Source organism: Helicoverpa armigera, chromosome 17, assembly GCF_030705265.1.
Source record: "Helicoverpa armigera isolate CAAS_96S chromosome 17, ASM3070526v1, whole genome shotgun sequence".
Taxonomy (NCBI): domain Eukaryota; kingdom Metazoa; phylum Arthropoda; class Insecta; order Lepidoptera; family Noctuidae; genus Helicoverpa; species Helicoverpa armigera.
This window is the reverse complement of record NC_087136.1, coordinates 4,360,466-4,377,169: the sequence shown is the minus strand read 5'-3', so window position 1 is coordinate 4,377,169 and position 16,704 is coordinate 4,360,466. Positions and strand designations below refer to the sequence as shown.

Here is a 16,704-nt window from a genome sequence, read left to right as displayed (position 1 = left end):
ATACGGGGATTGAGTCGTAAAAATAGTGAGAAACGGTCAGCAATCAGAGGTGAGATTAGATGGCGCTTCAGAACATCGGCCCAGATATTTTCGACGCCTCCAGCGATTGAAAGCGCTGCTAACGATGCAAAGGGATATTGGAGAGCCCGTGGTGTGTGTATTTCTAATTTTATTTCAAAGCAAATACATTTTTGGGTCAAGAAATATACGCTGGTAAATTCTTTTCATAGAAATAAGCCTGATTTTATCCGTGTATCGGTGATTTGAAAACATGAGTGGATTGGATTTTAATGTATCTTGTACCTAGAATTCATGCTCTTAAAATTATTGCTACACATAATAAGTCACCCAAAATATATCGACAAGTAGATAGGCTACATAAGGAACGAATTTTATTTGTAATCATAAGGAAACAAACAGAAGTAGAATACGTAAGGAAAGTACTTAATTAGAATTATAAAATTAACACAATTTTTTTCACATATTTACACGATTATCAGATTGGTGAAACTTATTTTGTGTTCGTTTTTTAAGACTAAGCTTTTTAGAATTTTTTGGGTCCGATAATTTTTAGTCTTAAACTGTCGTATAAAATCTTATTAAAAATCTTAACGCTGTTAACCTTAAAAGCAAAGTTATGAACGTTTTAATATTAATAAAGATTAAAATCAATGATGAAATATTCGTTCATTCAGGATCAACGGCTATAAAAAGCTTTACAGCTGCGAAATATCTTGGCTAAACGAATCTATTTTGCGAAATTGTTTGCCAGAACTCGGAACTTATTGTTTTGACTGTCTAAACAAATTATTTCCGCGCTCTTCTGCTGTGGGTGTCGTCTCAGTTTATTTTTAGTTATTTTTGTTGGGGAAATAATGGTAATGATGTATATACATAATGACAGTATTTCCGAGTTTACACAAATATTTACTAAGATACTTATTATAAGTAATGGATATAGAATGATGTCGATAGATATTATTTGGTTACTAAATTTAGAGAAGCCCTGTAGTGATATATTACCTTTTATGATAATAATCTCAACCTTCACACAAAAGTGATGTAGGTAACTCTCCCAAATTACAAATAAGTACTTCACAACATTTACCTAATTCCCTCACAATGGGCGTACATAATGAAAACTGATTACTTCAAAAACATATCGCTCAAGTCGACAAGCGTATAATAACCAAAGTTAAGGATACGCGAGTCGATCGCATACAAACAAGTTTAAGAGGCCCCACATAAGCTATTAAAGACAAATTCCCAATTGATAAGTGTTCATATACGCGCCATAACTTGGAAATTACTTCCTTCACTGAGTTTCTTCCGAGTTTTGTTCCATTACTTTATCATCTCCATTTTGGAAAAGTTCGTCTATTATTAGTTAAGTATATTCACATATGGGAAATGAGGTTTGCACTTATAAGTCAAGTAAGTAGTCAAGTAAGTATATTGCTTGGTTGTTTTCCCCTGTTCTAGACTCGCAAAATAGTTACCTTCAAAGTTGTATTTACGTAGCAACTATTAAGTAATCTGTGGTTCTTTATGGTGTTATGAGAAATACAAGAAAAATTTAGCTGATAACATTACACAAAACTTTTCATTCTAAATAGCCCTATAAAAGCTTTTTAGAAACGTCAACTCAAAAAAAAAAAAGCTTCTAAATAGTAGATAATTGTTAAAGATCTATTTCCATACTACCAAGCTGTATAACGTTTCCAAAAAAGACATCACACATTGACGCCACCAGATCCTTTTTTAGATACACTGAAGTAGATTCCATTTTTTCCCTTCCCAACTTAGTTCAGGCCATCAATCATTACCGTGACGTATCGTCACTTAGTGGGTATGTAATGTCACTTTATGTCAGCCAAGTTATAAGGAGATCTGCTGACTGAAACTCTTTTGGCGACGGTTTTAGAAAGTCAACATGTTTCAAGAAGTCGCGTTTGTGGCAACAACAAGTTATGGAAGCATTTGAAAATGATTTTATATGTATGTAAATTCAGATCTTGCAGCAATTTCGTTACCTATAGGGAGACTTGACTATAGGGAGATTATTCGACTTATGTAAAATCTTTTTAGCTACCCATGCAAATTTATTTTTATGTTATAGGAGAGACTTTGCAAAAATCATAAGTTTCATAAGCGTAAGCGTGTGTTCAAACGTAACTGGTAATTTTTGTTGGTGTGTAAATGAATTAAGAGGATAAAAACGCTTCAATCAATGGCATAGATTTTGAATCACAAACCCCGATATTTGTGTCAGCGATTTGGTATTCTATGAATAGACTTTAATTCAAATAGTTGTAAATGGGATTTTATAGATGAGAATGCACAACGTTGCTGTAGATTTTTGTTTTAGAGACCGATTTTGTGCTAAACAAATTTATTTCATGCTCAATGGAAAATCATAACTACGACTATTGAATTGTCTTTGATCTGTTTTAAATGAAGAGGTAGTAGAAAGTTATATGATTTCGTAGAATATAAAAAACCCTAACTTCTTTGAATCTGAAATGTCACATTTCAGTGAATTCAAAAAATGATGGAAAATATTATATTCAAAATTTTTTATATCTGCACAGTTTGCTTAATGGTTTCATTTTTTTAGGGTTCCGTAGCCAAAATGGCAAAAACGGAACCCTTATAGTTTCGTCATGTCCGTCTGTCCGTCTGTCCGTCTGTCCGTCTGTCACAGCCGATTTACTCGGAAACTATAAGTACTACAGTGATGAAATTTGATGGGAATATGTGTTGTATGAACCGCTACAAAAATATGACACTAAATAGTAAAAAAAATAATTGGGGGTGGGGCCCCCCATACATGTAACTGAGGGATGAAATTTTTTTTTTCGATGTACATACCCGTGTGGGGTATCAATGGAAAGGTCTTTTAAAATGATATAAAGTTTTCTAAAAAACATTTTTCTTAAAGTGAACGGTTTTTGAGATATCAGCTCTCAAAGTCGTAAAAAGTATGTCCCCCTCTATTTTATAACTACGGGGTATAAAATTCTAAAAAAAATAGAGGTGATGCATGCTAATTAACTCTTTCAACGATTTTTGGTTTGATCAAAGTATCTCTTATAGTTTTTGAGATAGGTTGATTTAACTGTAATTTACGGAACCCTTCGTGCACGAGTCCGACTCGCACTTGGCCGGTTTTATATCTGCATTTTAACGATCACGTGTAGTTTTTTCCGAGACAACTTATTTTTATATTTACAAAAATAATATCTACAGTTTTTATTAGTACTGTCGTGCATCTAAAATAACCAATCGTAAAATGTTCGAATTTTTGCTTTTATGTGAGTTTCTAATGAAATTGTGTTAAATATTCATAAAATGGACCACATAGTGTGTCTCTATAGTCATCTTTCTATATATAGTCATCTTTCTCAAATTAGAATTAAAAACAAAATTAATGCTTGATCTGACGTTTTCATTTCTAGTTGACTTTAAAATTATTGTATTCATATTATTTACTGTATTTACTGAATGAACAGCTATTTATGGGTATGTGATATACATAAATCTAAAAGTCGCTATCGTTATCACACCCTCAAAACGTCCACTATTGATAAAATCTGCTTGGCCTAATCTTATGCCATCTGCCCCTAAAATCTTAATGAAATTACAAAAGCTAGGACTTTTAAATAAGTCACAAGGTAAATTAATATGTGCCATCGCGACTATAAATAGTTCTAGTCGACAACCATTAATCTTTCTTAATGATAATGGTGTTTGGAACAAAAGAGATATATTTGTTACTAGAATATGGTAAACCACGGTGTAAGTTAGTCTGCGGTATAGATCCATCCTTTGCGTTTCCACGCGATTTCCGACATTACTAAGTTGGACGATTTGGGTCCGGTGTCGTTTATCAAGCGACCACGATAAATTCGTTTCGCGATTAAAAAGCCGAAAGCTTTGTCAGTTTCAAACGATATTGTAGATCTTAGCATCCAAAGTATGTTAGGTTTTATGGTTTCCTAACTATCTAACTATCCTCTGGGTAGTTACAAGTTTTCGGAATTCATTTACCGGTTGTTTGCAGATGTCAATCATAATTTTAAAGGTAACCAGTTAATCACACAAATACATATAGGTAGTATAAAACACGGTCAGTTTTCTGTGTATAAATTAAAGGTATCGGAGAAGTGTACGTAAACGTTATTTGGTAAAATTCACTTATACCTATACGCGATTTCTAAGAAACTGTCCACTGAATCCAGTGAAACAAACATTCGGTTTTTGCTACCTAAGTCTTACATTTCATAAAAAATATCAAATAGTTGGTAAACCGACTTTGGCTCATGGCCAGTGCTGAGCTGAAAGAAATGATATAAGTTGGAAGAAACCTGAGCCACTTGTAACTTGAACCGCCAGTGGGCTATCAAATGTAACAGATTGTCACTTTGACAGATTCTTTTTTTAAGAACATCTTTAAAATTGGACGAGTTTCTTTTCTATTACGAACCTGCGTAGAAAACAGATCCGATGCGATGTTGTTTCATTGCTTTGATATGAAATACTTGAAATCATAATTAGCAACTGTCATTTCTGTTATTTTGACGTTAAAAAGTCCTAATCTAATTAGCCTACTGTATAAACGATTTTGATTTTGACTTTAACTCCTTGAAAATATGTTTGTTCATAAACTGGGTAATGTATCTACAGGCGTAGAAAGACTGGGTGGGTGATAATAAATAAAGGAACTCTGCTATGAATCAAAGATCCTTTATCATAAGTGAAAGAGGTCAGTGGAAAAAATATGATGATTTAAAGGAAAGGTTTGTGAACGGGTTTCTGAAACATTATTCAGTAGGTGTGCTTATTGTTCAGTAAGACAGTAATTGAACTGTAGATCAGCGAGGAATTATGTTTTACGCATTAGAGAAATAGTACTATACACTACTTTCAATAAACATAAGGAAAAATAGTAACTGCTTCTATATAATATCAAAAATTATTGCATCAGTGACCTTCAGTAGTTTCGCTTTTGTATGTATATCTCCGTGTGGTACGCACCTTTTCTCACTTGACTTGTCACAACTTACTTCACAATTCGACATTTAACTTACATTTTTATACCACCAACACAATACCTTCGCAAAAATATTGGCGGCTTTTCTTTCTTAACATGTTCCTCTGCTTAATCGTGTGTCCGAAATCACATTGGAGTTATGAAATAGCAACGAAGGGAATCGGCCTGGAAGCATATATCGCTAGTCTAATTTGAATACGCCGGGAGGGTCAGACCTCTCTCACTTGACTGAGGGTCGACAATGACACATAAATTACTACTTTATATGTCCGGCCACTCTGTATCTACGCTCAACGATGCCAGAAACCTTTAGAAATATGTAGGTAAGTGAAATTCTGGGGAAGGGTAGCACAATTATTTAGATGAAGCTGAGCTTTTGACTAGTAAAAGTAATGACTAATGGCTCGGAGTTAAAATGGCTGCTTTATCTAAACGTAGGCAGAAGAATTTATATTTAGACCTTACTTTATGAACAGCTGTGTAAACTTTTTGGCCTTTTCATGAAATCTATTTTACTTTTTAAAATGGGTGAACTCAGCGTTACAACCAAGATAAAAACACAAAACAATCACCAATTTCCATACAATAGAAATACTTTTCATAACATGTATTGTCTTAACGTATACGTCGTTAAGTTTCCAATTCAATTCTGAATATCATTCTTACAAATCTAATAATCCCCGCGGAAATCGGCCTCCCATCCTTGTCATGACTCGCTCAGAATTTCAAACATGGCTACCGAATTTAGACGAGGAACAATCCTACTATAATCGCCTATGCTACACCGTTTTCCAATTGATTTAGGAGTTGCGTAGTTATCGGTATTAGTAAACGTATTACGTATTTGGTTTGAATATACGTGGGTGATACGGAATTTAAATTAATAACATTGTTAACAAAGAATATATTTATGTGAAGACAATGATTATTTCTTCCGAATAAATAAAAATAAAAAGTTGGATTCCAATTTTGAAAACAATATTGCTTCAAAATTCAACGCTACTAAAGATTCGATTTTTAAATAAATTGTAAAATAATTAACGCAATAAAAGCACGAGTGGATTATATTTTTTGTATAAAATATTTTTACGCATTTAAAAAGATTACTCTATTTTATTTCATCAAAATAAATCGGTTTTTCTTTAGTTAATCCTTTTTAGTCGTTGTTACGTATCTCTATTAAAAAAAAAAACTGGATGATAGTCTTTGGAACCGCACGCATGCGCTGTGGTCTGATAGGATTAGGCGCCATTTCGAGTAAAATAAGTAAAATTATGAATTGTGTAAATATTTTTCTGTACCTATCTTTTAATATGAAAGTTTGTCTCTGTGTAGCGACCGTATTAAATGCAAATTAATATTGTTAACTAGGTAATTATTGAATACCTATCCATACGTTCAGTTTACCTAATAGTTCGCAACATTCAAAACAGTAAACATGGCGGGACTTCCAAAGTTCAGTCTTAGCACTAATATTTTTGAACATTTTCGAAAATTAGTAGATATCTACTTTTTAAATTAAATTAGGTAATTAATTATGTATTTTCTTTGTCCACAGTAATAAAAAGCAACATGAGGCATCAGACAACATTGCCTATCACGAAAGTGGGGCCCACAGCGTCATTGCGGGATGCTGAGCCTGATTTCATAGGGCCCATAGAAAATGTCACCGTGGCGCTTGGCAGAGAAGCTGTTCTTACCTGCTCGGTGTCTGATCTTGGGGATTATAAGGTAAGCAATAACATTATAGTTCTGGTGAAATTACAATACCGGTCGGAAGTTAGTCTGATAATAGTGTTGGCAACACACTTCAGAGTAGTAATATTAACTATTTCATAAGAGCTGAACGCACAATGTACATATTTTTTTTGTTGTTAGCCGTCAAATCCTACGTATGTAGGTACCCCTAATTGCTCTCGCAATTTTTTATTTTGAAGTACACTCAGGTCTGCTAATAAAGTCTATTTCTGTCATCTCCAAGAAAATTAGCTCAATTTACCGTCAAGACTCGATGGCTACTAAAAGCCTGTCTTTTGTAATCAGTGAAGCATTCTTAAGATAACGTTAATGGTTTTGACCTTCATAAAAGATTTATATTCCTGGTATCAGAATTAATATTATTGTTGATTTTCAAATAACGGAATAGAGTGAACAAGGTTCTCGTAAAATACGGATTTGTGTTTGAATGAAGAGAGAGACTTTACTTATTTTCTTTATGTTCGTGTGAAGTTTTTCTTACTTACAAGTTTACCTCATAACCTATTTCGACAACGTATGATTACACAAAAACCTTTACGACTAGAGTGGTTCAAGACATAATAATTCGCCGAACTCCTAAAACGCAAGTTAACATCTCTGCTCCAATCTGAAGTCTAGATTATAACGTAAGCTTCACCAATCGTAAAATAAGCATCAACAAAATCCCGTTGCCTAAGCGAGCACTAAAATTTGATCTCGTACATTTTGTATCCCTTCTTTGAGGTAATAAAATATATTACATAGGGAATAAGATACCTTTGAGAAGCTTACTGAAGTTTGTTTTCCTCGAGAGCTGATTCCTTGACGTTATCAGACCCCGTTTGGTAACCAGAGCTTAACACCGTCAACTTTAAGGTCACTTTGACTGTACTTAAGAGGTTTATACCAAAGTTGCTCTCTTAAAACTTTAATGAAATATGTTCACTTGTTTAAACTATGAGCGCGCTAGTTTCGCAACTATAAAATTAAACTCTGCGCAATTGCTTCATGAAAGTACCACTTTAAACACTGAAAATAAGACTGTTTTGCTATCTAACATACATTGAGAGTAAGTTATGATGTGTAAGTCAAAATCCAGCAATATGAATGGCCAATCTCCGTTTGTTGAAAAGAAAATTAATGGTGTTTCAATCCAAAACACTTAGAAACATTTATCTGTGTGAATTCACCATTCATGATGTGTTTTTGCGGAGCAATAGTGGTCCGTAAATAACCCTCGTTTATCGAGGATCCATTTAGTGTCCTCGCTCATGAAAAACGAGCTCTTTTCCTTTTAGAAGCAATCGATCAATTGCAATGTCATTTAAACAGAAGCGTACGTTTGATCCTCCTGTCTCATCGGATGGGGCCTCAACTTTATTTTTATCATCGACTCAAATGGCTTTGCGAAATTCTCGGAACTATTTTAAATTGCCATTTTGTAGACGTTTATGGTGGAAAATGAATTACAGTTTTTGTTCCTTGAAAACTGCTCTAGAGGGATATACCTCCTTTGTTTTTGTCTGTGTTTTTGTTATGATATTTTCTTACACATTATTTGCAAAAGCCATATTACGTGACAAGATATTGCACCTATTTTGTTAAGGTAACGAAATATTTTCGAGACACTGAGCATGACGGAAATATTGAAACACTCTTCTTCCTCGATATTGCTGGTGTTTTTTAATCTTACTTAGTGATCTCATGTCAGCCCTGTGACGTCATAGTCCCCGTTGTCACACACGTTGTTTCGAAACCATTCATCCAGATCATTGGTTTTGTGTGAATCACAAACGAGGAAGGAAATATCTGAGTAAATAAGGGCATTTACTCATTGTCATGTAATACGTATTTACTCTAAGTACTAGGGGACTTTGAGTTGTAGATACAATTCTGTTTTATTATTTGCCACAATTCTTTGATATAAAAATAAAGCTGCGTCTATTTTTATGATTCCCCGTCGTGTTGATGTTGTTATTTTTCATGAGGGTACGAACTTTTCATTGTTTATGTGTTCATTGTATATAAAAAATATATTTATTGGACACCGGATATAATTTTATTATTACATTTATCAAAATAAACAAAGATTTTTCGATGATATAGAATCATTTTAGATATTTATTTGATTTTATAGATACGTTATTTGACTTATGAATAATGTACTGATCAGCACACACTAGTATTCTTTTATGTCCGTCAAATAATTTTTCCAAGATAGCGAAGCAAAAAGTCCACTTTTTCCGGCCTTGTTATCAGCATTTTAGAGATGTAATAGAACTGAATAAAGGCCCTTTAATTTCCGAGGGTCTTTACAGGGACCTTGTAACTTTAGTAGGTCATAGTACCTAATAACTGTAAGTAAAACGGTAATTGTAAATCAGGCGGGGATGTATACTCGTAAATGAGCGTGCAAATTCTGTCGTCTGCCCCAATTTGTTCCCAATCCCGTGCCCGGGACTCGGCCTGGTCCCGTGCCCATCCAACCGTCAAATTCATTTGCATTTCACCGGAGCGTTATCTCATTACGATTTGCTGATTTCTCCTCCTGCTGATCAACTGTGTAATAATTCATAAGTCGTTCGTAAAACATCGTATTTATAAAATTGTTGTGACAGCGGCGGTACATATTTATGGAATTTATTATCGATTCTTGGAGCTTTGAGGTTGTAGTGCCTTTTGTTAATAAATAAGCTGTAATGGTAACGTTTTAAATTCATAAATAATTATACTGTTATATTTCATATAATATAACTTTTACTTGATATAGCTCGCAAAATTATCCAGTCATCTAATTACAAGAAGTTTGAGAAATTCCCTTTTTTAAGTAAAAAAAGAACAGTTCAGGCGTAGATAGTCAAGAATTTTCGTTTAAGCCTTTTTAACCTCTCGAGGGGTTGCCGACCCCTAAGCCTGGGAGTTTTTCGACGTATCCCTGCCTCTTCATTTTATCTTCATAATGCCTGAGACTGCATAAATTTTAGACTATTATTCTTAACTTTATAACAAACGTTTAGATTAAAACAATGCCTTCCACAGATCCTTGGGCTGGATTTACCTAAGAATGTGTTAAAAGCTTTTAGAAATGTATTTATTTCTCTAGATATTACCTTTCCTACGTATATGTTAGAAAATGAGTTACTCTCAATTTATCGAAGTTCATAAGTCGGAATTATGATTAATAAGTGTTTTCAAAATCTAAAGTAGTAAATAGAATACCCACAACAGATTGTCGAATGCTTTAATATTTCTCTTAGAGAAACTGCATAATTATGTTGTTAATATGAATATGTAGGAATGCATTATACTGTATCGCTGTTTAACATCAGCAGATGTTACATTAAAAGCCAGTCTTGCAAAATAGGTCAGTGGTTTACGTGCAACAAACTTGCAAGATAATGTTATTATAATCGTACAACTTACACTACGTGTGAAAACTTCTTATTAAGGGTTTGTTTTTCTTTTCGTTGGGTAAAGGAAAAAATCATTAACTTTAAAACAAATTGGTTTTGATCTTTATATGAAAATCAAAAGTGATTATGTTATAAGTCTTGCAATAAAAAAAAGTATAGTATAAGTATTTGATTTAACTGTTAGTTAACAATTGCGAGACCAATACATTGGTTTGGATGTTAACAGTAAAAAAATAAACCAAACAAATGTATAGTGCTAATTCGTCTCAGTAAAAATATTTTTCAATTTACAGTTGTGTATTTAGTTTATAGACAATTTAGTTATTCAACATTTATGTCTGTTATTTACCTAAGCAATTTCATTGCAATCAGTTGAAAGAAAATTACTTCCATTAAGTAAATAGTGAGTCTGGCGTGGTCACTTAAAAGTATAGGTACTTAAATTACTCACCGTAGCCTGCAGTGGTAGAACTAGTAGTCTGTTTATCTCAACGGACAAAGTACCTACTCGGTTTGTATTTCTGCTCCAAAAGTGAGCCATAATCTTAATATGAACTTGATTATACTGCATTCATTTCAATGAAAAGTTGTGCAAGTGCATATCTGTGGATGCAGGATTTTTTGAGTTTCTATAAGACTTTCCGACTTACCACATGACGACTTGGTACATACATAAAGTGCTCCAAAGTAATGGACATAGGTGATGTTTAGTCATTAAAAGTCTGATACTCTCGCTGCACCTATATTGAGATGAGATGTTTACCAATTTAAATAATGAAAAAAACGTTGTGCATACATTGTTTAGGTACACATGTAAGCCCTCTCAGCACGTCTGGTGCGAACGAAGCTTTATGCAAAAGGTTTAGTACAAAGGCACATTATTCTATTCAATAGTTTCTTTGTCTTCAATCGTTTATTGATCACGATTATTTCTATGCTAAAAACGTTCTAAGTGTTAATCTTACAAATTTGGTATGCCATGGAAATTCACTTTATGTATGTCTTCGACGAAATGATAATCCGTATAATCAAAAATAAATGAAGCCATAACTTAAGTTATCTTTCTTGTATATTTCATAACAGAAAACGAGCTTAAAACTTTACTACTCAGCTTAAATTTTCAGGAGATAATTCCTTAAAACCTAAGTTCTTTGAAACCGTTAATCGACTTTCCATGTTCGACCTAATCCTCTTGAAAGTTCATAAGTCAACGGGGAATCAATAAATCCGCATATTCTGAGGTAGTGAGATCAGCCTTTTTCCTTCACAAAGAGATTGGCAGCGTTTGCAATTTCTCCCACAAGCTAGCTAGCCGACTCATCAGGATTTAAATCTGCCTCTACATAAAACCTTTTAGCTACAAACTAAGCTGATATATTTACATAGTAATTGTATCTTCTTAGTTTTGGCAAAATATTAATTTTCTTTTGTTTTTTTTTATGAGTATATTGGAATGCAATCATAAAAACTGTTCATCAAAACATAATAGTTAAAAGAACATGCGAGAGATTTTGCGTGAGTTTTTTTTGTATTGAAAAATTACTATGTACATAATTAATTAATGCTTGAATAAGTTCTTAACCAACCTCATCATTAATTAGTGCCAACCTCGTAACTGCGTGTTGAATCTCTATGTACTTAACTACGCATTACCACCGTAATACCATTTATTTTCTTTTAAATGATCTACAGGTATATTTTACTGATATCTTATTTACTCAGGCAGCTCAAACAGCAAAATATATGTACATGTTTACTTATGTAAATGGGAGTGTATCAACAAAAAGAGCTGAAGCAATATAGGAATATGATTTATATGTTTACGTATCGATTTCACGCTTGCTTGAAGTAAATAACTTACTACAGATAAATAATATTACATAAGCGCCTAACTTAACGTGTTTACAATATGATGCCTGCCTAAATATATAAAAAGTTCCGCAGATATTGGTAAGATCCCCAAAACTAGAACTTTTATGGTTTCTTTCTATTATAATATTCCATATCACAAAGTTTATCCAACAGAAAAGATTTTAAGCTTCTTATAAGGTATATTGTCCTACTTAGAGACGAAACAATTCCTTGAATAGAATATGAAAAGTCGATTGCCTAAGGCGTTCTTGAAGCTAATATCAAGTTGTAAACTCTTATGTTCCCTCTAGTTTTAAATCCAAAATTCATGCATGCATTATCGTAAACAGGTGCAACTCACATACCTATATTACATGCATAGCTTATAGGAGGATAAGATAATACTGTTCACAAGATTATCAGTATGTAACAATCCTGATATCACTTATCATGTTCCACAGTCTTATTAGAACAATACACCCGGACTGCTGACACTTTGTATTAATTATAATTAGTGGAACAATATGTGCTGCTAGCCATTAATTAGTAAACTGACACTATACTATGTTGTTGATACAATACGTACTATTAACGCACTATCATTACTGATGTGTACACCGTGATGATAGTTAGATAATAGTTTAATTGTATTTATAGTACAATCAAGGTGATTAGGATAATTTAGTAGCAATAACCGATGATTTTCGATAATTTATTGAAATGTTAATTGTGTGTAAAGTGCCCATGTTGTTTGAAAATAAGCTGCATCGGTACATGATAATATACATAGTCAAAGTTAGGCCAGAGATAAACAGTTTAACTGCGACATTTTAAAGTATTTTTAAATCCTTCACGCATTAGTTATTTTCGTATTTAAAACTTGCCACCAATGTTAGATAGTTGTATCGTCGCAGGTCTATAAATAGCAGTAGGTATAATTTAGTCCCAGCAGAAATAGTTCCGTAACTTAATTTAGGAGTTCTGTACTTTAGATATTGAACACTAATAGCTGTGGCTTCACCGCCATTCTGTAATAATATTTTATGAAAGTTAAAATTACCGCTTCGGGAAAATAAGTTTCCTTGACGTTTTTGTTGGCAGTTGTTAAAAGTTTCTAGTTGATCAATAATGAGATTCAAGACCGAAGTTGTAAGGAAAATTTGTTGTTACAATGTTAAAAATGAAAGTAGTCTTCTTTTCAAGCAGTGCCATTATTCTAAGAATAGGTAAAGGTTAAAATATCTCATGCAAAAGTATTCGTACAGTTTTCACATAAGTTTTTGATAAAAAATACAATATACCTACAAAGATTTTTATATCTTGACTTCACTCAATTCATGTTTTATCGGCAATCCATCGCTCCACATCAGTGCTGTTCATGTCGAAAATATCCTTTTAGAATAACCGAATGGGTACCTAAAAACCGAACAAAACAAATTCCAATACTGGTTAGCTAATAAAAATAACAAATGTCTATCTGTAGGAAATAATAAATCACATAGCAAAAAAAGGGCTTGCGAGATTATGCGAATTTACGTATTGAATATTCAGCCGAGGGCACTTTCGCAATCATGACGGAATTGTGGAAATACAGAGCACATTTTCCGAACCGAGCGATCAAGATACGTATATTATAAAAAAATCTAAATACCTACTTGCATTGTTCGCGGTTACTAGCTTTTGTTAAAGGTAACTTCTATGATTTTCTGTTGTACCCGTACTTTACAGGCTTCCAATACGGCCGAGTATCGGTAATTGATATTGGCCGGTCGATACCTACGTGTGGGTATCATAAGGATTTAATTTTCTTTTGGGCTTTAAGCCTTGTCGACGCGCCATTGTTCAGACTTTCAACGTTATATTGATATAAGTACAATATCCAGAATATTTTGAATGTCAAGAAATATATTATTCGTTTACGGGCCGTGTATGAACAGTATTTTAGCCGTCAGTTTGCGTAAAATGTTAGTAACAGATTTTCAGCCAACGTTAACCACTAAAATATGTAGTTCGTAGCCTATACCTATGACTGTAGAATATCGATTACCATTGCAATTATTTTATATTCAAAAGAAATACCTTTTTATATTTTGGTTTTATACACATTAGGTACTTTGTGTATTTGGATGGAGCTGATTCTAAAAATATTAAATCTAATCCCGGCCTTAGCGAACCTGAAACATAATAAGTAATATAAAGCTTATTTATGGCTTCCGTAACTCCAAGAAGATTGAGTTCCAAAAAGATTAGATATTAAAATGATGGCGGATCCATTTCTATCAAAATAAGCTTCCCAGTAGGGGTGTCAAACATTAATGGTAAGGTAAATAGACGTGACAGGCATTTACAGGCGATATTTCATGGTGTTAAAGGTACTTACCTGAATTTTGATCAACATTTTTTTATAAGGTTAAATGATGGAAAACCAAGACGAATTCCTAAAGCGTATTTTTTGTAATTTTTATATCTCTATTTTTATTTTCACTTCAGGATCCAAATTGTAGACAAAAACCGTCTAGAAAACTAGCTTGTTAATAAAATCCCAAGTCTAAAAGTCGACTTATTAAACCAGCAAATAAAATAAACACTATATTACAAGCATTTAAAATAAGGTCTCAATATCTAAGCTAATATTTTTTATCAGCGAAATCTCTCCGCTTCTGGTCGACCGCCATAAGTTTCCTTCTTCAAATCAGATAATATTGGATTAAAATGTGCCGAACAAATACAAAGTGCGGCGGTAAAATGATTTTCCTTTTCGTGCCATCTTCCTTTTGTACCCTACGGTTTGTGTTTAACGTAATTTCACTTGATTTCTAACCTTTTTCTTAAAAGAATTCACTTCATTTTACTTTCACTTTGTTACTTGTACCACTTTGTGAGTACAAGTTTTCTTTTGATTACGGGGTTGGCGCCCCTGGCGTAGGCTATTATTGTTTTACAGTAACATTGTGTGTTTAATTATACTCCCATTTGCTTAATATTTATGTTAGGGCCTTGTCTTACAGAACACACAATGTAAGGCCTTATTTATATAACACACATTTTCACATTGTATTACGATGTTTTGTTTTCAAGCGCTTTGAGAATTACGTACTTTTAATGTTTTGCAGATTGTTGGTGAATAACTATATGTTCTGTGGCTTTTTCCACGCAGTGTAAATTGTTTTACATCAAAATAAAATGATTATTGGTCGATGATACCCAGAACCACATTAAAGCGGTTTTTCTTTGGAATTTCAGAGCGAAAATCAAATAATTTTCAACAAATATTTTTTGGTAATGGAATTCCAAAGAAAAGGCGCTTTAATGTATCGTTCATATAAACACATATGTAGTTTAAATATGCGTGATATATCATACAGAAGAAATTCCATTTCTTATATTCCCGAACGACGTTTGAACCCTTGACTTGCCCCGTCACGGGTGAACTACGTTGGTTTCAGTTCAATAAAGATGTGATTCGTGCAAATATTAGAAATAAGATTTTATATACATATGTACGGTAATGCGAAAGGATCTGAAAGTTTCAATTTAATTCTTATAACTTTATAAAGTTGAAGATTATTTACATTTTCTTAAAAAAAAAAACAACGAATATAAAAAGTCCTTGAGAACCATAATTGTGAACCGTGAACTTATAAAAAGGTTTATTGACAATTTGCACTGAGTGTACTTAGATAGTGCTAGTATCCTCGTTGGTTGAGATTTATCCCTTGACTTACACTCCAAATAACCAGTTAATATTAATTTATAAATATTCTAGATATTAAGGTCTTACCAGAGGCACAAAATCAGCCAGGCATTAAGACTATGTTCGCCGAATCTCGTTTTCAACCTCGTTGGCTTTGGTTAATCCTTCCAAATAAAGCCTACGAAGACAACTGAAGCTTACTTAGTGGCATTCAACGCTTTTATTCTTTATACTTAATTGATATAATATACTCATTTACACACATTAAGAAAAAACTCACGAGGTTCTTTTTTTTTACTGCAACTGATGTACAAACAATTGTTTCCTAGATTCGTTTTGAATGTTGTTTTAATTTATTTGTGTATCAAAGTACAAACAGCATTGCAATTACATATCTCGTAACAAGCTAAGTCATATTGTCTTTATATTTCTGTTTTGACGAGATTCTCACTAAGGTATATATTTTTTGGGTTTGCACAAAGCAGCAAACCCTAGTTCTGTATTCCTTCAATAAACATTCTGAATTTCATCACCCAGGTGGCGTGGATCCGCGCCGATGACCAGACTATCCTAACTCTTCACAATCGCCTGGTGACGCACAGCTCCCGGTATGCCGTCATCAACGACTCGCCCAGGTCCTGGCAGCTGCACATACGACCCCTGAAGGTGGAAGACAGGGGCTGCTATATGTGCCAGATTAACACCAGCACTATGAAGAAGCAGATTGGATGCGTTGATGTTTTAGGTAAGCTAAATTATTCAATGAAGCAAACTTCAAGGTTTGAAGTATCGTGAGTTGTGATTCAGGTATTAAATATCTTTAAAGAGGTTTGTTGAGATTATGGTTAATATTAAACTTTGTCCGTACGTAACAATTTAGTCGTAAGTGGTCACGGTTTACAAATAGTCGACGGCTCAGATCGATTCAAGTATTTATTAAACAGTGTGGGATTTCT

At 33.4% G+C, this 16,704-nt stretch overlaps 1 protein-coding gene across 1 annotated transcript in view; it reads left to right on the top strand.

Moving 5' to 3' along the window:
• LOC126055693 (lachesin) overlaps nt 1–16,704 on the top strand; it is a 76,084-nt gene that overhangs the window by 36,253 nt on the left and 23,127 nt on the right. Inside the window, exons 3-4 of the mRNA XM_064038907.1 lie at nt 6,612–6,784; nt 16,286–16,493. Coding sequence (XP_063894977.1) covers nt 6,612–6,784; nt 16,286–16,493 — 381 coding nt within the window. The remainder of the gene's footprint in view (nt 1–6,611; nt 6,785–16,285; nt 16,494–16,704) is intronic.